The 24,673-nt window shown below is 37.0% G+C and overlaps 2 protein-coding genes across 2 annotated transcripts in view; both read left to right on the plus strand.

Moving 5' to 3' along the window:
- The window catches only part of SLC26A7 (solute carrier family 26 member 7), a 255,412-nt gene that overhangs the window by 13,254 nt on the left and 217,485 nt on the right, over window positions 1–24,673 (plus strand). The window lies entirely within an intron of this gene.
- The window catches only part of LRRC69 (leucine rich repeat containing 69), a 91,554-nt gene continuing 68,882 nt past the window's right edge, over window positions 2,002–24,673 (plus strand). The window contains exons 1-2 of the mRNA XM_058564577.1: window positions 2,002–2,315; window positions 23,275–23,401. Coding sequence (XP_058420560.1) covers window positions 2,094–2,315; window positions 23,275–23,401 — 349 coding nt within the window. The 5' untranslated portion in view covers window positions 2,002–2,093. The remainder of the gene's footprint in view (window positions 2,316–23,274; window positions 23,402–24,673) is intronic.

The raw sequence follows: 24,673 nt of genomic DNA on the forward strand, positions 1-24,673 counted from the left end.
ATTTTATCTATCATTCCAGCAACTGGAAGTCACTATTAATCAGCACTTCTTGTTTTACTGTTCTGATGATATTGATGTTCATTATAATACCCTCTATAAATTTAGTGATTCTTCTTGAGGGCTTTGGTGCCTGCTTTACCCTCTTACTGGAAAGGCTCTAGTCTCTAACAACACCCTCTCAGCAAGGCCGTCTCTGGTCGTCTATTTAAAATTGCAAACTGCTCACTCCCACACTCCCTATTTTCCTCACCTGCTTAATTTTTTTCCTTAGCACCTAACACCATCTAACATACTAGATTTACTTATTTATCTTGATTAATTTTCTCCCGCTACTAGTTCATTGAGAAAGGGATTTTTGTCTTTCTAATTCACTTCTCTGTCCCCGCTGCCTGGAACAGTGTGGAGCATGTAGTAGGTGCTCCTACATATCTGTTAAATAAATGAATAAAGTGATTTCTGGATTATAAGGGAAGGATTGAATCATGTTCTGAATACTTTCAATGCAGAATGTACTTTGTAGTATTTAACTTTTTGGAAATAAGCAATCTAAATGTGGCATATATATATGTAACCCAGATGTCTCCAAGCCTCATAACTGGGCACAATGGGGTTCTAATAGTAATCAAATGTTACTGGCTTCAGCTCATGCCCCTTCCTCTTCTTTTTGTCTTTGTCTTAATCTTTTATTTGGAAATTTTCAAATATACACAAAAAATAATGAGAATAGTATAATGAACCTCTATGTACCCATTACTGAGCATCTATAATTATCAATGTTTTGTTAATCTTGTTTGTTCTGTTTCTTTCACCCATTTTCCCCCCTGATTATTTTAAAGATTCAACATATTATGTAATTTCAACTGAAAATTTCAGATACATTTCTAAATGTTAAGTACATTTTTTAAAACACTACCACCATGCCATTATCACACATAACAGAATTAGTCATTCCTATCATCTAATATCCAGTCCATGATCAAATTTCCCCAATTGACTCCATGATATTTTTATTCAAATCAGGATCCAACAAGGTCCACACATTGCATTTGCCTGTTATTTCTCTTAGGTCTCATCTATTTCATTACAGTTTCCCCTTCTTTTTATTAATGCTCTTGATTCGTTGGTTAAACCTTGTATCATTTGCCCTGTAGAATTTGTCATGTTCTAGATTTGGCTGACTGCTTCTCTGAGATGAATTTAGCTTGTTCTCTTGCTCTCATATTTTCTGTAAATGGTAGTTAGATCTAGAAGCATGATTAGATTCAGATTCAATATTTAGGCAAGAATATTTCATAGGCGGTGCTGTGTACTTTTTATTGCATCACTTCATGAGACTTATAACGTGATTGCCTCCATTTTAATGATGTTAAAATTGATTAGTTGCTTAAGTTATTAGCCTGATTTCTTAAGGTTCCTCACCAACCTCTCACTTAATGCTTTTAGCATCCAATTATGATCTTTGCAGGTCAATTATTTATTTCATTAGGCTTTGCAAAAAAGGGGATCTTTCTAAATCTAGTTTTCCTTCTTCATTTCTTAGCTTCAATTTTTCTATGAATAAGAACTTTATTAACTATTAGGTTACACTAAAATGCAGTTTGTACTGGAAAAGCAGAATAAATGCCTGATTTTTTTTCCTTTATCAATTTTCAGACCAATGAGTTTGTTCTCTAACAAGTCCCAATGTAATCAATGATTTTCTTTTGTTTTTAAAATACTATTATGAACTCTTAGATTTTAAAGTATTTTAATGTGTTTCAGTTCACTCTAGGTTATTCATTCTTTCTGATCCTCAAATTTTCCCATTTTAGGACCAGTGGGAGCCCCTAGAAGGGGGCTTCTGTGTCCTTTTGACGTGATATCATTGGTTTTTGATAACTTCCATGTCTCTAGCTAAGATATCCTACGCTCATCTTGTACATTTACTGCCCCAAACCTGGAATCACCTATTACCCCTTTCCACTTTTTACACAGGAAACTGTCTTGTGCCTCCCACCTTCACCATGGTAGATCTCAGAATGTTTTTGTTTCCATGACACACTAATTCTGCAATTAGAAGTTCTAAAGATGCATCATAAGGAACTTAATCCCAAATGGTTACCTTCTCCTTTTTCTATTTCTCTTCCAAGCCCATGGCTGAAAGGTTGTTGGTAAGAGCATTGAAGGGTGGGAAAAGCACTAAGATTGTTACCCTGAATGGGAAGAAGATGACAAAGATGCCCTCCACATTAGAAAAACTGCCTGGCCTGAAGACTCTAGACCTTCAGAATAACCTAATCCCCAAAGTGTGCCCAGAGATAACCACCTTGACCCAGGTGAGGCACAGTATATCTTTTTGGATTGAGGATGGAAAATAGGAAGAGAGAAAAGATGTGAGAGAACAATAAGGCTTCAATCTTTGGAGACGTAGCTCCCTGGAGATTTACTGTGGAGTGTCGTTGGAGAGGCATCAGAAGGCTTTCTCTCTTAGGGAATTACATATGGTAGGGAGAAGATGTTTCAACTTACTCGTGCTCTTTGGCCCACATCTGAAATCAGAGGATTGGGTCTCTGCCACACTCATCTTTCTGGAGGCTGGCATCTGGAAAGGGATTGGGAGCCTGGATCTGCTTATCTACCTTGGGGGCTCCATCTGGAAGTGGGTTTAAGGATCCCAGAGATGCTGTTCACCCTGGGAACTATCTTGAAGCTTTGGCATATGGAATGAAGGGACGATTTGGATGTAGAAAGGGGATTCTTTTTCAATTTCCTATAGCAGGCTGAACTTTGAAATGGAGTGTTGGCAGGGAATAAGAAGGAGGGGACGTTTATTTCTTCTGAAGTAGTCTTAAAAAGAAGGTTAGTGTTTTAAATAAAGAATACCCTTCTTAAAGAGCAACAATTGACAGGAATGAATCCCAGATGCTTGTGTTAAACATTTCTGCTGCACAATGTGCAACTCCAGCTGCTAAAAATCTTGAGGTTAGGAGAAAACAAGGGATATTAACTTTGCTGTTTTCTTTTTGTTTACTTCTAAACTGTCATCAGCACTGAAAGAACCTATAACCAGCTAAGTCATTGCAGTTAATGAGTTCAGAGTTACAAAAAGTCTCTATTTTCTTACCTTCACCTACCTCATTTCCTTTTAGATTTACAAAATTGTTTGAGCTAGTAATCTATGACCAAGTCTTTGCAAGAAATAGGATGATACTCACAAACTCACCCCTTTAATGGAGCTTCCAAAAGTGCCTTGGTAGTTACAGAACAATACGGATTTGGGCTTTTCTGATGGGACAGAGGAGTTTCTGTGCAAAAGAATTTAGGATTTGACTGAGCCATGAGCTGATTCTCCTTCTCTGCTGTAATTTTTTTCCATTAAAGTAACACAGTGCATTGTTTTAAGAAAATCAAATACTACAAAAGGCTTATAATAAAAAGCACCTATCTTCTCTCCCAGTCCCCTCACCCACAATCTGGATCTCCATCTAGAACCACTTTTAACTCATCTTTTTTTCTTGATTTGTCCATTTTAGATATCACTCTTCTTCATCTTCCAAATATAATTATATTACTATGTATAGTTTCTTCATAGGTATCTTCTAAAGTTAATATTATTACGCCTTCGTTTCTTCTTTCATCAACTACAGTTTCTGTTTACTCCCCACTTGGTAAGATGACAGCATTAGCATCTGTAAACCACTTTCAGCTCTCCTTCCCTCTTCCCATTCACAAATTCTAAACTTCTTACTTTTACAAGATGTATAGCATTTACCTTGTATTCAGTTATAACCATGATTAAATCTTTATTTTGTCTCTTGGAGAATTCTAAAATTCTAAAATGTATATTGTTAATTAGTAAATATTATTCAAACAAAGCAATTAATACAGTATGATTATATTTTCTCCCTTAAATACCATTTTTGTTCCTTTTGAGTTTCTTATTGCCTTTCATTTATTTTTGTGCTGTTTGCCTTAATCATGGCCTCATTTTATTCCAAACTTGATCATATTACATATGTTATTAAATGTGTTTTTTCCTTGAGTGACTTCCCTTAGGAGTATCCATCCTCCTGCCCCAATCTGAGCTGATTACTCTCTAGGTTTGCTGGATGTGGTCAGCCCAGCACATCCCTTTGTGGCTCTCCTGAATTGGACCCACTGTTTCCTGTAACTATATTTCCCTCTTTCTTGGTTTACCCACTTATTTTGTAGGCATAAGTCTTCAGATACCACCGTAGTCTGGGTATGTGGTAGTTAAATTTTTTGAACCCTTGCATATCTGATAACATGTATATTCTTCCTTCCCATTTGATTAATTGTCGTTTAGTAAAAAACTACAGATTGTAAAATATATTTCCTCCGGAAAAAAGCCTGAGAGTCTGATGATCATTACTGTGTCGTCTTGTGGCTCCCCCATTACTTTCCTCCTCACTCTTCTTCTATTTAGGAGGGACCCTAAATTTTGACTTCTGTTTGCTCATCAAAATTTCCTTAAATAGGGAGTTGGCTCAGCTCGACCCTCACCTTTAAAGAAGAAATCCTACCTTTAAAAAAAAAATTGTTTTATTGAGGTCATAATGGTTTACAACATTGTGAAATTTCAGGTGTACATTGTTATTTGTCAGTCACCATATATATGTGTACCTTTACCCCTTATGCCCACCCCTCAACACCCTTCCCCTCTGGTAACCACTAATCTGTTCTCTTTGACCATGTGTTAGTTTACCTTCCACATATGAGTGAAATCATATGGTGTTTGTCTTTCTCTGTCTGGCTTATTTTGCTTAACATAATGCCCCCAAGGTCCATCCATGTTGTTGCAAATGGGACAGTTTTTTCTTTTTTTATGGCTAAGTAGTATATATATATATACCACATACTCTTTATCCATTCACCAGTTGATGGGCACTTGGGTTGCTTCCACATCTTGGCTATTGTGAATAATGCTGCAATGAACATAGGGGTGCATATGTCTCTTTGAATTGTTGATTTCAAGTTCTTTGGATAAATACTCAGCTGGGATAGCTGGGTCGTGTGGTATTTCTATTTTTAATTTTTTGAGAAATCTCCATGTTGATTTCCATAGTGGCTGCATCAGTTTGCATTCCCACCAGCAGTGTATGAGGGTTCCCTTTTCTCCACATCCTCTCCAACATTAGTTATTTTTTGTCTTGGTAATTATAGCCATTCTGACTGGTGTAAGGTGATATCTCGTTGTAGTTTTGATTTGCATTTCCCTAATAATTAGTGATGTTGAACATCTTTTCATATGTCTGTTGGCTATCTGTTATATCTTCTTTGGAAAAATGTCTCTTCATATCCTCTGCCCATTTTTTGATCAGGTTGTTTGTTTTTTTGTTGTTGAGTTGTATGAGTTCTTGATATATTTTGGAGATTAACCCCTTGTCAGATGTATGATTTGCATATATTTTCTCCCAGTTGGTGGGTTTTCTTTTTGTTTTGTTCCTGGTTCCCTTTGCGTTGCAGAAGCTCTTTAGTCTGATGTAGTCCCATTTGTTTATTTTTTCTTTTGTTTCCCTTGCCTGAGCAGACATAGTATTCGGAAAGATGCTGCTAAGACTGATGACAATGAGTGTACTGCCTATATTTTCTTCTAGGAGTTTTATGGTTTTACCTTTTACCTTCAAGTCTTAAATCCATTTTGCGTTAATTTTTGTGTATGGTGTGAGATAATGGTCTACTTTCATTCTTTTGCATGAGGCTGTCCAGTTTTCCCAGCACCATTTATTGAAGAGACTTTCCTTTCTCCATTGTATGTTTTTGGCTCCTTTGTCAAAGATTAGCTGTCCATAGATGTGTGGTTTTATTTCTAGGCTTTCAATTCTGTTCCATTGATCTGTGTGTCTGTTTTTATACCACTACCATGCTGTTTTAATTATTAATGCTATTGTAGTATATTTTGAAGTCAGGGATTGTGGTGCCCTCAGCTTTGTCCTTTTTTCTCAGGATTGCTTTAGCTATTTGGAGTCTTTTGTTCCCCCATATGAATTTTAGGATTCTTTGTTCTATTTCTGTGAAGAATGTCACTGGGATTTTGATTGGGATTGCAGTGAATCTGTAGATTGGTTTAGGTAATATGGACATTTTACCTATGTTTATTCTTCCAATCCATGTGCATGGGATGTCTTCCCATTTCTTTATGTCATCATCAATTTCTTTCAATAATGTCTTATAGTTTTCATTTTATAGGTCTTTCACTTCCTTGGTTAAATTTATTCCTAGATTTTTATTCTTTTTGTTGCGATTGTAAGTAAGATTGTATTCTTGAGTTCTCTTTTTGTTAGTTCCTTATTAGAGTATAGAAATGCAACTGATTTTGTACCCTGCAACTTTGCTGTAACTGTTGATTATTTCTAATAGTTTTCTGATTGATTCTTTAGGGTTTTCTATATATAGAATCATGTCGTGTGCAAACAGTGAGAGTTTCACTCCTTCCTTGCCAATTTAGACACCTTTTATTTCTTTTTCTTGCCTAATTGTTCTGGCCAAAACCTCCAGTACTATGTTGAATAAGAATGGCAAGAGTGGGCATCCTTGTCTTATTCCTGTTCTGAGAGGGATGGCTTTCAGTTTTTCCCCATTGAGTATGATGTTTGCTGTGGGTTTTGTCGTATATGGTCTTTACTATGTTGAGATACTTTGCTTCTATACCCATTTTATTGAGAGTTTTTATCATCAATGATGTTGGATCTTGTCAAATGCTTTCTCTGCCTCTACTGAGACAATCATGTGGTTTTTATTCCTCATTTTGTTAATGTGCTGTATCACATTGATTGATTTGTGGATGTTGAACTATCCCTGCATCCCTGGTATAAATCCCACCTGATCATGGTGTATGATCCTTTTAACATATTGTTGTATTTTGTTGAGGATTTTTGCATCTATGTTCATCAGTGATATTGGCCTGTAATTTTCCTTCTTTGTGTTGTCCTTGTCTGGCTTTGGGATCAGGGTGATGTTGGCCTCATAGAATGAATTAGGAAGTGTTTCATCTTCTTCAATTTTTTGGAATAGTTTGAGAAGGATAGGTATTAAATCTTCTTTGAATGTTTCTCCATTCAGAATTCTTCTCTGGTAGAATTCTCCAGAGAAGCCATCTGGTTCTGGACTTTTATTTTTGGGGAGGTTTTTGATTACTCTTTCAATCTCTTTACTTGTGATTGGTCTATTCAGATTCTCTATTTCTTCTTGCTTCAGTTTTGGAAGGTTGTATGAATCTAAGAATTTATCCATTTCTTCTAGATTGTCTAATTTGTTGGCATATAGTTTTTCATAGTATTCTCTTATAATCCTTTGTATTTCTGTGGTATCCGTTGTAATTTCTCCTCTTTCATTTCTAATTTTATTGATTTGAGCCTTCTCTCTTTTTTTCTTAGTGAGTCTGGCTAAGCGTTTGTCAATTTTGTTTATCTTCTCAAACAATCAGCTCTTTGTTTCATTGATCCTTTCTCCTGTTTTTTGGTTTCTATTTCATTTATTTCTGCCCTAATTTTTATTATTTCCGTCCTTCTGCTGACTTTGCTCTTTGTTCTTCTTTTTCTAGTTCTGTTAGGTGTCATTTAAGATTACTTATTTGACATTTTTCTTGTTTGTTAAGGCAGGCCTATATTGCTATGAATTTCCCTCTTAGGACTGCTTTTGCTGCATCCTATATGAGTTGGTATGATTTATTTTCATTTTCATTTCTCCAGATATTTTTTGATTTCTCCTTTAATTTCTTCATTGATCCATTGGTTGTTTAGTAGCATGCTGTTTAGTCTCCACATATTTGTCACTTTTCCAGCTTTTTTCTGTAGTTGATTTCTAGTTTCATAGCATTATGGTTGGAAAAGATACTTGATGTGATTTCAATCCTGTTAAATTTATTGAAGCTTGCCTTGTTTCCCAACATATGGTCTATCTTTGAGAATGTTCCATGTGCACTTGAGAAGAATGTGTATTCTGCTGTTTTTGGATGGAGTGTTCTATACATATCTATTAAGTCCATTGGGTCTAGTTTTCCATTTAATTCCACTATTTCCTTGTTGACTTTCTGTCTGGGTGACCTATCTATTGATGTAAGTGGGGTGTTGAGGTCCCCTACTATTTTTGTGTTGCTGTTAATTTCTCCCTTTAGGTCTGTTAACAGTTGCTTTATGTACTTTGGTGCTCCTGTATTTGGTGCATATATATATTTATACGTGTTATGTCCTCTTGGTGGAGTGTCACTCTCATCATTATATATTCCCTCTCTTTGTGTCTCATTGCCTTTTTTATCTTGAAGTCTGCTTTGTCTGATGTAAGTATGGCAGCACCTGCTTTCTTTTGTTTGCCATTTTCTTGTAGTATCGTCTTCCATCCTTCACTCTGAGCCTGTGTTTGTCTTTAGAGCTGAGATGTGTTTCCTGGAGTCAGCATATTGTTGGGTCTTTTTTTTTAATCCATCCGGCCACTCTGTGCCTTTTGATTGGAGAATTCAATCCATTTACATTTAAAGTGATTATTGATATATGAAGGCTTCATACTGCCATTTTATATCTTGTTTTCCAGTTGTTCTGTATTTCCCTTGTTTCTCCTCCCATGTATTTCCTACTACCATTTCAGTTTGGTGATTTTCCTGCTACCATTTCAGTTTGGTGATTTTCCATTATTTATCATTTGCATCTCTGTTCTGATTTTTTGTTTAGTGGTTACTGTGAGGTTTGTATAAAAGATCTTGTAGATGAGATAGTCTATTTTCTGATAGCCTCTTATCTCCATTAGCCTAAATGGGTTCCATCCCTTTCCTCTTCTCATCTAAGTTATTGTTTTCACAACTTATTCCATTTGGTGTTGTGAGTTTATGATTAAAATGAAGTGATTATAGTTATTTTTGATGCTTTCATTCCCTTTATCTTTAATGTTATAATTGTTTGCTAACCTGTTCTGATAGAGAGCTGCAATTTTCTGATTTTTTCTGTCTATTTGTCTCCTTGCTCAATGCTTTGTAAACCTTTTCTTTTTTTTTCAGGAGGGCCTTCTTGATCATTTGTTGTAGGGGGGTGTCTTGTGGCAATGAACTCCCTCAGCTTTTGTTTATCTGGGAAAGCTTTTATTTCCGCATAGTATCTGAAGGATGGTTTTGCTGGATAGAGTATTCTTAGCTGAAAGTTTTTGTCTTTCTGTATTTTGAATATATCATTCCACTCTCTCCTAGCCTGTAAGGTTTTGACTGAGAAATCCACTGAAAGCCTGACAGGGGTTCCTTTGTAAGTTATTTTCTTCTGCCTTGCTGACCTTAATATTTTTTCTTCGTCATTGATTTTTGCCAGTTTTACTAATATATGCCTTGGAGAAGGTCTTTTTACATTGATGTAATTAGGAGTTCTATTAACTTCATTTATGTCTAGTTCCAGCTCCTTGCCCAGGTTTGGGAAGTTCTCAGCTCTGATTTCTTTGAACAAGCTTTCTGCTTCTTTCTCCCTCTCTTCTCCCTCTGGAATACCTATAATCCTTATGTTGCATTTCCTAATTGAGTCAGATATTTCTCAGAGAATTTCTTCATTTCTTTTTAGTCTTAGTTCTCTCTCCTCTTCCACCTGAAGCATTTTTATATTTCTGTCCTTTAAATTACTAATTCTGTCCTCCATAATGTCAGCTCTGTTTTTTTTTTTTTTAGGATTCTAGATTGTTTTTTATCTCATTCGTTGTGATCTTCATCTCCAGAATTTCTGTTTGGTTTTTTTAGAGTTTCAGTCTCTTTTGTGAAGAATTCCCTCTGCTTATTAATTTTATTCCTGAGTTCATTGAACTGTATTTCTGAGTTTTCTTGTAATTCATTGAGTTTCTTTATGATAACTATTTGAATTCTCTATAATTTAGGTTGTAAATTTCTGTGACTTCAGGATTGGTTTCTGAACACTTGTCATTTTGCTACTGGTGTGGAGTGTTAACATATTTCTTCATACTGTTTGATGAGGTGGATCTTTGCTGGTGCATAGTGGTAGTATCTGATGGCAGATTCCACCTGCCACCACTGGGGTGCAGAACCTGTGTTTTCTGAGCCCGCCATGTCCTCTGGCAGTTGTGCCCATCCATTGGAAGTTGTGCCTTTTGGCAGTTGTGCTGATAAGGCTCTTGGCGTCTGGCCACCACTGTTTCACACACGCAGGCAACTCTGGTGGGGATCTCCTGCCCTGGCTGACCAGCCAAGCTAGTGCACCAGGCGGGATGGGTTTGGAGGGGGCACTTTCTTTCCTGCCCATGCTCCTGCTCTGCACTCACTGGCAGCCTGCCTGGGCTGCTTTGCTTGGTAGGGGCGCCCTCGCGGTGACTGAGCCACCTCAGTGTGGAGTGTTCCCACAGGCTGAGAAGAAGCTCTGAGAGGGAAAGCATTCCCACAGAGGGATGCCTTTTCCCCCAACTCCTCTCAGAGTTGTGTGCCAGCCGCTGTGTCAGGTACTGCACCCTAGATCACTGCCACTGGGGAGGGAGAAGAGATCTGCTTACCTCCTTCCACTGCTTCTCAGGAGATCCAGTATCTCCACTTTCAGATGTATGAGTGCGTAGATCTCTCAGATGTCTATTGTGTTGTATGGATGTCCTCTGTTGGTCAATCAATGTCCTTTTCATTGTATCTTGGGGGAAGAGACCAAGGGAACACCTCACTCTGCCATGATGCTGATGTCACTCCCTCACATCTTACTTTTGTTTTTTTTTTTTTTTGGTGAGGAAGATCAGCCCTGAGCTAACATCCAATGCCAATCCTCCTCTTTTTGCTGAGGAAGATTGGCTCTGGGCTAACATCCGTGCCCATCTTCGTCTACTTTATATGGGATGCTGCCACAGCATGGCTTGACAAGCGGTGCATCAGTGCGCACCTGGGATCCAAACCCGCGAACCCTGGGCCACCAAAGCGGAGCATGTGCACTTAAGTGCTACACCACCGGGCCAGCCCCTTTCACGCCTTACTTTTAAAGAAGAATTCAACTGATTAGAAACCAGGCTTCTTGTGGCCTACCTTTAAAGTGCTTGACAAGTCAAATTTAGGCTAATGGCATTAATGGTTAGCTGTTCATGCACTATTAATTTTTTCCATGTAGAATCTGCAAGGTTGTGGAATTTTGATAAAATCTGTTTCCCCTTTATAATGGGAGTTCTAGAAGCAGCTCGAATAAAATGTGCTAGAAAACTTCAAAAGATGGATGGAGATTACTCACACAGTTCAGAAATAGTGCTCAGTCATTCTCACAGTAACTAATACAAAGGGCAGATGAAGGTTTCAGTAAAGAGAGAGCTTAGAGAGCTGCAAAGAGCCCTGGATGACAGTTTGGATGTTCTGGATACCTAAACTGGTTCAGCCACTTACCAGCTAAATATAAGGCATTTACTCTCATTGGGCCTCAATTTTTGCCTTCATTTATTCAATCCACACATAAGTGTTGAGCACCATCTGTGTCTCAAGCACTAGGAACCGGTGATTCAGCAGTAAACAAAACAGATGAAAACCCCTGCCTTCATGGAACTTACATTTCAGTCAGAAGAGATGGAAGAAGCAAATAAGCAAAACAACAGAATGTGAGGTGGTGACTAGTGCTAGGGAGAGAAATAAAGCAGAGGAAGTGGGCAGGGCATGTTGTGCATTCAGCTGAAATGTGGATGAATGACTTCTGCTACAGAGTGTCCTTGTGGTCTTTATAACTTGGTGATATATATATCATAGTTCAAAGATCATAATAATTCTTATTCTAACAATTTTCTATAAAATCCCTACAAGTATTTTTCAAAAGTTAGTTTGAACTCTTTCTTGTGTTGCTATAGGTCATACCTTTCATTAATAATGATTGAAACTATCCCCCTCTACATTTCTTTTTGGTCTATATTGTGCTTGCTTTTTGGACTAGTCTTTCTTTTATCATTGTAGGAAGTCCAGTTTGCCCCAATATACTGATTTTTTGGTCACATTTTTCACACAATGCACAGCATTAAAATAGTCACTATTTTTTAAGTTCTTAAAACAAAAATAATACTTTTAAATTTCTGTACTCAAAAAATAGTATCAAATAGAATAAAAATATCAACCATTTATTGAGAGCCAGGCACAATGCTAAGAACTCTGTTCATTTTCAAGAAAGTTATTACCCTCATATTGTTAATAAAATTTAGGTTCAGGAAGAGGTTAAGTCACTCGTCAAGGTCATTCAACTAGTGAATACATCTACAAAGTGAGATCTCTTTTGTGGTTGCTTTTAGCTCTATTGTTTTATTGTTCTATACACTTAGTGTGAAATTTACCAGAGTATGGTGTTCAATTTATAGCTCCTAAAAACAAAAACTGGGCTTCCTAAAGATGGCAGGTTTGAGCACTACATGGATTGTCCCCATTTTCCATTTGTTTACATATTTATTCTTTTGATAAAGATTTACCATTCATCTTCTTGTGTCTATGCTGGTCCTGAGGATACAGGTGTGAATAAAACATGGTCCCTGTCTTCATGTTTTGGGGTTAAATTAAATGTTAATATATGTAAAGCTCAATGCCTGGCACATAGGAACTCTTCAACAAATTACAGTTGCTTTTATGATTAGTATTACCATTATGGTATAACTAGCAACAATGATAAAATGGGAGGAAGTTCTTTAGAGACTACAGATCCTAACTCTTCTTTCTTTCTTTGCTAATTTAACTAATGAAAATATGGATAATGTCAATCACTTCTAATGACATGAAAAAAAATTTTTTAATGTCTTATAATTTATTGTGAATACATTTGGTCTGTGACTAATGAAGTTCTATGATATCAACAATTTTCAAAGAAATACGTTATAACTCTTGAGAGTGGAGACCTTGACCTTGTCTTGTCCCTAGTGCCTGATGCCTGGTAAGACATACAATGTTAATTGGAATGGAATGGAAGCCATTTTCAAAGTCCAGCTTAACCAAACATAGTGCCAGTCATGATTATGGCATCATCTAGGAACAAAAGTCCCTCACAGGTAAATCAGTCATAGTTTTAAAAGCCCCCCAAAAACAAATAGCCATCGTCTCTATTTGTGTGCAGCATTGTTGGCGTGCATCATAAGGTCCAGTGGCAGTGCAGCAATGTTTCCCTTAAGGGACTCACGTGTGTGGCTGCCTAGGACAAAGATGTGGTCTACCTTAGCATTTTATTTTACCATAAACAATTGACAGTAAATAATGCCAACTCTAAGCAGAGTTGGGTAGTTTGTAAATTTGTTATTGCGTCCCTAGTCTCTCCTTTTCATACACGTACTGCCCTTGATGACCTCTCACTCAATCAACTAACTTCCTTTCTCCCTTCCTCCCTCCCTCGTTCTGTTCCTGCCTTCCTTCCTTCTCCATTCCTCCATTCCTTCTTTCCTTCTTTCCTTCCTTATGTTCAACAAATAACTATGTGTGCCTGCAGTGGACTAGGCACTGTGCTAGATACTGGCAATACAAAAAGGAATAAAAACATCCATGTGTCCCTATTCTCAGGTTTAGTGGGGAAAGGTAATCAAATATACAAATAGCTGTAAAATTACAATTGTGAAAAGTGCTGTGAAGGAGAATTATATTGTGCTATGAGCATCTCTAGTCAGAGAAGTCAGAGAAGGTGACCCTGAGGAAGTGCAGTCAAGCTAAGATCTGAAGGATAAAAGTTATGTGGAGGAACACACGAGGGACAGCATATGCAAAGACTTCCCTATCTCTCCTTCCTTGGGTTCTGGGTCTCACTCTCTAAGCCTAGCAGAACAGAAAGGATCTGATGTCATTTGTACTGTTTGTCAGCATCAAGCCTGTCCTTTGTCCTCTTCCTATCACTGGAAATATCTTCTTCCTCCATTCAGTAGGTAATACACCCTGTTTTCTAAGCCTGACTTTTCTATCAAAATGGGAATTCATTATCCTGCTTTATTGTATCCTGTCCTGGTACAGAGGTACCTCATGACTTCCTTCTTTCCATGCTCCTTTCAGTCCTCCTTTGCCTCTTCTTTGCCAAGGCCTGCACTAAGCCTCCTGCACCCCTACTAGAACTTCAGCTTCTTCCTCTAGCTGGCAGTCAGGTGTCTAGAAGAGGCCCAACTCTCTTCTCTCACTTGGCAGCTGAGTGATGTGGAACAACTCACATAATCTCTCTGTGCCTCACTTGACTCATCTGTAAAATGGGCTTCATCATTCTTAGCTCCTAAGGTTGCTGTCAGCATTACCTCATATAGAATGTCTTACCTATACTGGTCACACAGAAAATTTTAGCCCCTACCCTCACTCAAACATCCAAATGCTTAGTTCTTCCAAACACTTAAGGTTTTACATTTTAATTGAATGTCAGTTTTGTGTTGTAATTCCCCTTTTCTGATAATTTGGAATTCTTGTCCTTGCTTCTTATTTATTCTTTCCTTAAGAAGCTTCTGAGAGGATATTAAAAGGTCATGCTTTGTTAACGCTTTTACTATGAATGCAAATCAGAGATTCCTTCTTATATGGAATGAGTAGGAACTACCAATTCCATGGCACTGGGTTTAATTTTGGGCTCTAAGGGGAGAGTGCTTGGAGTTCGCAGGGATCTCTAGAGATTAGATGCCCTGCTGGGCCTTGGAACCTTCCCCTCTATTTCTAATGAAATTATAATTGTTTTGAGAAATCTGAAGTTATATACTATGAAGTTACTGCAAAAATAAATAATGGTTTTGAAATTAGGAAAATTATTCAAATAAATTCTTTCAGAAACAGCTAGACTTAGAAGAAGCATTTGGTAATTGTACTGAATTGTGGCCTTAAAGATGCTACAGATTCCTAAAACAAGGCATTTATAAGGATTAGCAGAGTGAGCCATAATGCTGCCCTCTCCCATACACCTTGGCCATACACATGCTAATTAAAAAATGGAAAAACCTTGTTATTCTTCTCTCATTAATTTGATTCAATTATTTTTATTAAATAGTTTACAGAACCCGATACTATATTATGTACTATTTAGGTATAGTGAATGGGAATATACACTGTCCTTAAGAAATTTAAGGATTAATATTTCAACCACTAGCTCAAACATATTTATACATGTTATAGGCAAATGATCTAACAGTTTGTTCCAAAATGGTATCATCAAACCATGATTTAGTTCAGAAAGACTTCCAGATAAAGGTGGACATTTGAGCTGTTTTTTTTTCTTTACACTTTAAAAAAAAGTTTTTATCCAAGTTAGTCATGGATATCATTTAAAAAATCAAATAAGTAATTGAAAGATATAATAAATAGCATAAAATTTTATAGTTGTAATTAATAGCTACAAGCACAGCATAATTAAATGTTAGGAGAACTTGCCTGGTCCAAATTCTAGGCATACATATGACAGGCACTGCATTGAATGAAATATAGGAGTAGTGAGAATGAGCGGATGGCTAGAGTAAAGCATGCGTGCGTCCTAGCAGGAAGAAGTGAATCAAGCTGGGCAGGCTGGAGCTGGCTGAGCTCAACAGATACTTGATTTAAAAAAAATAATGTGGAGCCATTATGAGTATTCCACAATTTGAACCATTAACTTATAGAAATGACCTAAGCAGGCAGCATTCAACTAATGTTTATTGAGCAACTATTATATTCCAGACATTGCTCTTTGAATGCTGGATGAATCACACAGAGACCCTGGTATTGCAAAATTCCACCTTAATAGTAGAGGTAAAATATGTACATGAATCAGTGTAATACAAAGCAGAAGATAATCATCGGCCATAGAAATTACCCAGCGCCATGCAAGTGCAAAAGGAGGATGGCCTTCTGGAGGGTGGGACGTGCCAAGAGGAAATGTTAAACACAGAAATCTGTTGTAATAATTGGAAAACCAAGGTATAGTGACAGTTTAGTAGCAACAGAATCCTGACACACATTACCACTGTAGAAACAATAAGAAAAAAATTTCCAGAAAAATTAACAAATTAATAGAAAGCTTTTATTCTCTGGCCAACATTTCTCTCTTTCCTGAAAATGTTATTCAAAAGGGGCTGTGAATTTAGAAATCTTTGAAAAAATGAGTTAGAAATCATTAAGAAAACAGACAGATTTAATATTTTAAAACCAAGTAGAAGTGTCAACATATATATGAAGCACCTAGTGCATTTCTAGCAATGTGTATGTCTCACATTTTGTCAACCGGTCTTCTCCTGGATCTAAAAGATTACAGCTAGCATTTCATAATATCTGCTATTTGCCAGGCACTTTGTTATATTGTCTTCCTTAAGATGGCCCTGAGAAGTAGATGCTAGTATCCCCCTTTAAAAAAAAAAAAGGAAGACTTAGGAATTTGAATGACTTGCCTGAGATCACATACCTAGTACATTGCACAGCAGATGGTCTCCAAAGCCTGTGTTTTGCCTACTGCACAATACTGACTAAAGAGTGTGCAAACCAACAGAACAAGAATATTTAAAATGAGAATTCCACGTGTTGCGTACAAGACAATTCCATTGTGTGTGTATCATGTGCATATATGTGCTTATATATGATCATTCTGAGCAATAGTAAATTCTTTTTAAAAATAGTCACACAATACTGTAGACAGTGTAGCATAGAAGTTAGCAATATAGGTGATAGAGTGAAGCTATGTTATTTTGCCATAAATCATAGCCTGGACCTCAGATCCCTTTTCTGTAAAATTAGGGATATTCTGAGGTCCATATGAGGCAATGTACAAAGCTGCATAGCACAATGTTTGGCACATATTAAATTCTATTAAAAAGTTAGTCATTAGTATTGTCATTAAGAAATCGATCAGTACTTTTTCTTATCAAACTTCTTGTCCTCTTCTCTCCCACTTGTACAAAGATTGCTACACGTTAAACCTAGATTCTATAATACAAAGGCCTCAGTGGACACTGATATCCAAGATGTAAGAGGAAACACACACATCTATTTAGAGACAGGCCACAGATAGATAAATTATAACTTAGAGGTATGAGTGTGCCAATGCCATCAAATAAATCAAATCAAATTTAGGAAGCGTTGGGATAGACAGATACTATTTTGGGCAAGTGTACGAAGATGTAGAAAAGGCTACAGGGAGATCAGAAACATTTAGGACATTGGGTAGAGAAATTCCTCATGGATTGCTTATTTGTGCAGCTGTTAATATATAATCTAGTAGGATTGGCTAAAGGGAATATAAATGATAACACATCCCTTTCTTTGGCCATGTAATGCTATAGGCAGGCAGTAATGAATTCTAGTATTAGGGTGATTGGTAATGGGATAGAGCTGAAAAATATGCATCTAAAAGGAATTTTGAGAATAGGACTTGGTGACTGATTGAATTTAGGTGGAGAGAGAGAAAGAAGTCCTAGGCGATTCCAAAGTTTGGCCACCATAGGATTACAAGAATGGTGGGTGCATTAGCCAAAGTGGGGATGGGAAAAACAGATCTGGTTTGCCCATCGACGTTGTCCAGTTTTAGACTTTGAATTTAGAGTGAGAACATCACATCAACTTGAGATGTCTTTTGAGCCAAAACCAACAAGATGCAATTTTTAAGGGATAACTGTAAATTCCTACATTTAAGTTAAGAATTCAATTGCACAAGGCCAGGATGTGGGTTATCTCCTTGACTGTTAACTTAGGGGTTTTCGCTGGCCACAGACAAAATTAATTATATGCCAACAACGTGCCCTACTGCTGAAAGAGTGCATGCCATGTTAGGCTGCATTAATAGGAGTGTAGTCATCTGCCCGAGGGAGATTCCATGGTCCCACTAGCATCTATGCTATGAGATCACATTTCCTGTCTCACCCTAGGCACCGTGTTTCCAGAAAGGGGTACTTACAAAAATTAGAGGGTGACCAGGATGGTGAGAGGTCTGGAAATTATGTCCTGAGGGAAAATGGTTAAGGAAGCATGAAATAAATTTAAGGTGATTATGATAGCAATCTTCAAAAATTTGAAAGATTGCTATATGGGAGAGAGGAGGGGGAATAAAACTATTTCTTATGATTGCTGTGGGAAGAATTGAGTAGAAGTCACAGAGAGCCTAAACATAAAAAAATATAAGAAAATACGTAAATAAAACTTCCTGACAAGATAAAGGAGCTACCCATTACTATGTTCATGAAAAAGATATATAATGCTCACTTGCATTTTATATGCTGCACTAGGTGACTTATAAATATTCTTTCTGATTGTAAGATGATGTAATTCCCTGGGTCATGAGTCCATGATAAACCGTTTAGTAGCAATGGTGTCTTTCAACCTATGGCAATATGCTAGTTTCCAAGGGACAGAAGAGTTACACTGAGAATCCCAACAGAACTTCACTGTAGATAATTATTGAAGTAATGTAAATTTTCAACTTATCAAGTAGTTGTCTTGTATATAACTAAAGCCTTCCCTCAGGAACTGCCCATAACCATAGAGAATGTTACTATCGAAACACTGTGTGTGCTCTTTCTGAATGCTTGCTACTTCTGAAACCCTCTTAGTAAAACACCATTTGGAACAACCTTGTCAAGGCATTCCAAATAGCTCACCTCAAACATCACCTCCTCAGAAAGGTCTTCCCTAATGACCCAATCTGGCCCCAAGTTACTTTCCTTCTCATTATCCTGTTTTCTTTTCTTCATATGTAGCACTTAACACTAACAGAAATTATTTGTTTACTTATTTGTTGTCTGTCTCACTTCCCAACATTAGAGCACTATGAGAGTGGGATCTTGTGTGTCTTTTTCTCTCTAGCATTGAGAATAGTACCAGGCACATAATAACCATATAATAAATGTAATTGAACTAATGAAACATATAGGTTGGGTCTTGAGGTATTTCTCAAAGATAACTCAGTCCTTGCTATAGTATCTCTGGACCTTTCTGCATAATTTATGTAATCTAAGCTGAAGCTCTGACATATTTGCCATGGTGACAGAATATAACCACCTGGTCTTTAGGATACCTTTATGAATTTAAATGCGATCAATGAATCTTCTTTTAGTTATCCTATTCTTTCAAGAATAATCCCAGTTCCATTTACTTCATCTTAGTTTTAACTTTGAAATCCTTTAAAGGTTGAGGTTTTCAGTTGAAAGCTCTTCATCTTCTATTTGTCATATTCCTGGTTGTGGACCTCAGAATTTCACATGGTAGCCTTTTCTAGTCAAAGGGCCGTGTAGTTAAGTCAGAGAAAGTGTCTTTTCTTGGGTCATCTAAGTATTTTATATCATCTTCTTGGGAGCTAAGATGAATCAGAAAACCAACGGTGGCTGTCAACCACCCTATACGTTTCCCTAGATTGTTCTTCAAAGTTACCTTTCCTCAAACCTCTTACATCTCCTCTGCCCAGCAGATGACTTTTTTCATATTTGTTTCTATATTTCATTGAGAAAACAGACACTGTCAGTCAGGAACTCCCTCATCTTTCCATCACTTAATCCATCTGCTGCCTTGATCTGCACACACCTTCTCTACTTTCCTCCCTACCACCCAATGAAGAGTCTCTACACTTTCATTGTTTTTTTTTTTTTTTTTTTTGCTGAAGAAGAGTCACCCTGAGCTAACATCCATTGCCAATCCTCCTCTTTTTACTTGAGGAAGATTCACCCTGAGCTAATTCACCTGTGCCAATCTTCCTCTATTTTGTATGTGGGTCGCCACCATAGCATGACCACCAATGAGTGGTATAGGTCCATGCCTGGCAACTGAACCCGGGCTGCTGAAGCGGAGCTTGCCAAACTTAACCACTAGGCCACAAGGCCGGCCTGAAGAGTCTCTACTCTTATCTAAGGCCAGCACCCACTTGTACTTTGGGTCCTATTCTCTGTCATCTTCTGAAGGATTTTGATTCTGCAATTATCTCTCTCCTTATATAAGGCATCTTAATTTTAACATGGATAAAACTGAACTCTTGATTCCTTGTCTTTCCTCCAAACCTGCCCTGTCCCAGTTTTCCCCATCTCAGGTGTTCAAGTTCCAAAGCTTGATTCTATCCATGATTCTTCTCTTTCTCTTATATCTCACAACATTCTGCCTCTATATGCAAAGCATATCTCAAATCCATCCACGTCTTTCCACCTTTAACACCACCATTCTAGCCCAAGCCATCCTCACCTCTCACTTGGACTGTCTCTGTGCTTCATCTCTTGCTTCCTCTGAAGACTATTCTTTATACAGCTGCCAGAGTGCTCCTAAGATGCAAATCAAGTAATGCTACACATCTGCTCAAAACCCTACAGTCATTTCTCACTGCACTTAGAGTAAAACCCCCCTCCTTACCTTGGTTTACAAAACCATACATAGTCTGGCCCAAGAACACTTTTCCAACCTTACTTGTGCTGCGTTTTCCTCTACCCATTATGCTCAGCCATATCGGCCACATCTCTTGGCTCCTCAATGACACTAGGAATGTTCCTGCTTTGGGGTCTTTATTTTGGCTGTTTTTTCTTTCTTATTGTCACTCATCTCAGTTTAAATTTCAACTTCTAAGGCAAGCTTCCCTGATCAACCAATGACTATCTCCTCATTCTTTTAATTATCCACAGAGCGCTTAATGCTGTCTGTTATTTTTCTTATTAATTTGTTCAGCCATTCATTCATTCGTTTTATTGTTGCTCTCTCACTGTTACCGTGTAGGTGCTTTTAGGGTAAAGATCTTACATGTCTTATTCTCCTCTGTATGTCCAGTGCCTAAAACTGATGGCTCATAGTAGGCAGACAAGGCATATTTTTAAATGAATGTTGACCCACCTGCTTCCTCATAGTGATGGTTATATGGGCAGTTTGGACTGCATTTTTTTACAATTTGTTTGTGGATATATTTCAATCAATCAACAGATCCCCACTTTATAGTCAAGCTTGATTGTATCCTGTGATTTCCCTTTGATATACCATGAAAACAAATTACTGTATTATCATCATATAGCTGGGCCATACCCTTAGATTCTGTAAAACACAAGGACAAAAATATAACTCATACATGAGAACTTACAGAATAACATGCTAAATGAGCATTATACAGTGTGCACTCAGAAATGCCTTGAAAGCATTGAGGGTGTGGGAAATCACAAGCTCCGTTCTTTGTTACTTATTTGCTTTAAAATTATGTGTTACCATCTCTTTGTTGGAGGCAGTTCTCCATGAGTCTCTCATGCTTTTGCCTGTCTTGTAAGCAGAGTACTGCCTGCCTTTGTTCTGGACTAACTTTCAAGGATATTTATATAGCAGATAGCCTTGGAAATTAGAGGTAGTGTCTCCCTCTGGAGACAGGTTCAGGAGATTCAGGTTCTCTAAGCTCATGGTTCCTCTTTTGTAACACGACTCTCTCACATCCAGGTATCATCTGACTCTGCATTTTGCTAGTGCAAAAATGGCCATGTCTTGGGCACTGCTGTTGCTGTGAGTAATAAACTATCCTTTGTGTCTTTCCAGGGGTCTCATGCTTTCTACCAGCATCTATGAAATGGTGGCAGGTTAACTGTCAGCTTGCACGTTGGGTAAAATCTCAGAGCTTTCACAATTCCTGACACTCGTGTATTCCTCAGTAGTATTCACAGAGATTTTGTTGGGGTCTCAGTACTGATCAACTGCTATGAATTTTTTACTAAAATTAGGCAAAAGAATGATATCTATCACCTTTTTGGAAAAGAGACTTGAAATAGTCATGTGGTAGGCAAATAACGGTCCCTCAAAGATGCCCACATCCTAATCCCATAATTTGTAAATAGGTTACATATCAAGGGGAATCAAGTGTACAGATGGAATTAAGGTTGATAGTCAGTGGACCTTGAGATGGGACGATTATCCTGGATTATCTGGGTGGGCCCAATGTAGTTATGAAGTTCTTTAAATGTAGAAGAGTGTCAGAGGGATGTGATTTGAGAGTCCACCAGCCATTGCTGCCTTTGAAGATGAAAGGAGGGGCCAAAAGCTAAGGGATGTGGGCAGCCTCTGGAAGCTGGAAAAGGCAAGGAAACAGATTCTCGGCTAGAGTCTCCAGAAAGGAACATAGTCCTGCCAACACCTTGATTTTAGGTCAGTGAGACCCATTTCTGATATCCGTTCTCCAGAACTGTAAGATAATAAATTTTTGTTGTTTTAAGCCACTGAGGTTGTGGAAATTTGTTACAGCTGCAATAGGAAACTAATACAGTCACAGACTCTAGATTAAGTCTTTTCATTGGAATGACTACGTGAATATATTTTAACTTCACCTTTACAAAAGAATAAGGTCTCCAAGATGGTAGATGTATTGTCCTTTGTTTATAGGACAAGGGCAATTCTCAGAGGAAAGTATGTGTGGAAGCAAAACCTTTTTCATGAATTCTAGGACAAGGAATTTCCTTGTAAATATATTTATGTCTATTTTATATTAATTTAAATCATTAAAATACATCCATACCAAATACCAGGTGATATTTAAACATAAATGTAACTTGTCTAAATTTTCTTCTTTATAATTTTTTTGTCTTATGTAAACTCATTAATTTGTAAAACCTCCTATGATACCTTTTTTTACCCTTTAATATTAAAATTCTGAAGTATGAATTTGGAAATGAAATCTGAATGGTAAATTATGTTTGGGAGTGAAAGAAAACACAATTTTTGTAGCTTGGAAGATACAACTGATTTCAAATCAAAGAAAAATACCATGTTTTAGAGAATAATCCTGTATCATTGATTTATTGGATCAAGGAGGATCTTTCTAATTCCTCTTATGTGTGGTCCTTCCTACATATAACCAATTTGTCATTAGTAGAACAGGTACATGCAAGGCAGATGTCCTAACATACCATGTCAGTAGTTTCTCTTACAAACTTTGTGATCATATGGAATGATGGTAAAGCCCCTCCACCCGCACCCCCTTGGCTGTATCCGTGTAATGGAGAGGTCTTACTGGCCTAAATGAAGCAGCTCATTTGGCAGTACTATAATAGGAAGACTTTAGATATTTGGCTATATTTCTGATTTCAGGAAATTAGCCCCTTTGCTGAATTTTTACCGGTTTTGAGTCCGTGGATCCATATTCTTGAGTTGCTCGAGTGAGTTGTGAATGGATCATTAATTGTATTTTTAAATACTTTTGGAATGGTTTATAATACAATTTTAATGAAGGTAAGTGTTTTAATTGAAAATTAAATTGTGCTTTAATTAACATAAAGTGCTTGAACATGAAGCTCAAATGAACTTTATTTATAAAGATCATTTTAGGTATATGTGAAATAATTGTTAAAGATCATGTTCAAGTTTTCTTAGGTTACATCAGTTTCAGCAAAGGGGCTTAATCATTTCTTTTTTCTTATTTGAAGATGGATAATGTATGAGTCCATTAAATCTCTCTGTGTTTGCAGTTGACCTCACTAAATCTGGGAAACAATCTCTTAGAAGAAGTTCCAGAAGAGATGAAATACCTTACATCCCTCAGGAAGCTCCATTTATTTGGAAATAGGATTCGTAGATTTGCAGCTGGTGTGTGTGGTAAGTTAATCAAAGAAGACCAACATTATAGGATCAAGCTAATCCTCTTATATTTAACAATTTGGAACTAAAGTGAAAAGGAATTTTACGTTTTAATCTTTTCTTGTTGGAGATGTTTACACACTACTCTTGAAATTAAGGAATTTTGGGGACAAGCCTTTTTTTCAACTATTGTATTATATATATCTTCACACATACACCTAAGAATATAAGTAAGCATTAGTGTTCGTGAGTTTTCCCCTTTTCAGTATCATTGTACGTTTAGACTCTTGAATATGGGGGCCCTTTCTCTATGCCAGAGAGAAAACTAGTTGAAGATCAGATCAAGAAAAGCTCTCCACAGCTCTCCTTGTTCTTTATACTTTTTATTCTGTCTTGGAGACTAAGTCACAATCTTTGATCAAGATGGCTAAGTTTAAATCAATTGGAGGAGAATTTTAAAGGAAAGATACAAGATCCAATAATTGGCATTCTTTTCTTTGTGTTTCCTTTAAATCTATAACTTCTCCATTCGCTATGAACCTCTTCCTATTTAATACAGGTAGAGTGGGCTTAAGGACAGAATGCATGACAGACATCCAGATGCTTTTTATAGCTTCATTAAGTCACGTAACACACTTCACCACTTTATGTGTCTGTTCCCAGTAGTAAAACTAGAACTATATTATAGAATTTATAAGGTTCTATGAACTTTTGAGGTATAGGTCCTATATATAACCACTGTCATCATCAAGCAGCATTTATTAAGGGTATTACTGCATGGGGCACTAAATTAGGGATATATTTGGCAAATAGCACACAGACTCTGGTGCCATCTCTTTAAAATCTTAGATCATGTATTTTGGAGAAATATTTTTCCTCAAAACGAGAACTGTAACAAACACTTATTGATGCTTATGAACATTATTTATACAAAGCCACATATTCTGAGTTCAATTATATTTTACTTAGGAAGAAAACAGTTTACACATAAGAAAAAATTAAGGGCATGCAAACAAATAGACAACACTATTTTATTAACTATACTGAGTGGAAAAACTTGGGTAAAACCTGATGTATATAAATGATATTAAGCAACCTAATTAATGCTAATTTAGATATCTATAAAGAAACAATTTTTTTCTTGTGTTGCCCTTAAATTTGAAGTTTACAAAATATACGTAATCTGTGTACAGTGCCCAAGAATGTCTTTAGTTTCTGCATTTCTTGATTTTGGGCTGTTGAACTTGGAAAATCCCATGTGATTGACATAAATCACATTCTATGTCAGCT

This window comes from Diceros bicornis, chromosome 21, assembly GCF_020826845.1.
Source record: "Diceros bicornis minor isolate mBicDic1 chromosome 21, mDicBic1.mat.cur, whole genome shotgun sequence".
NCBI lineage: Eukaryota > Metazoa > Chordata > Mammalia > Perissodactyla > Rhinocerotidae > Diceros > Diceros bicornis.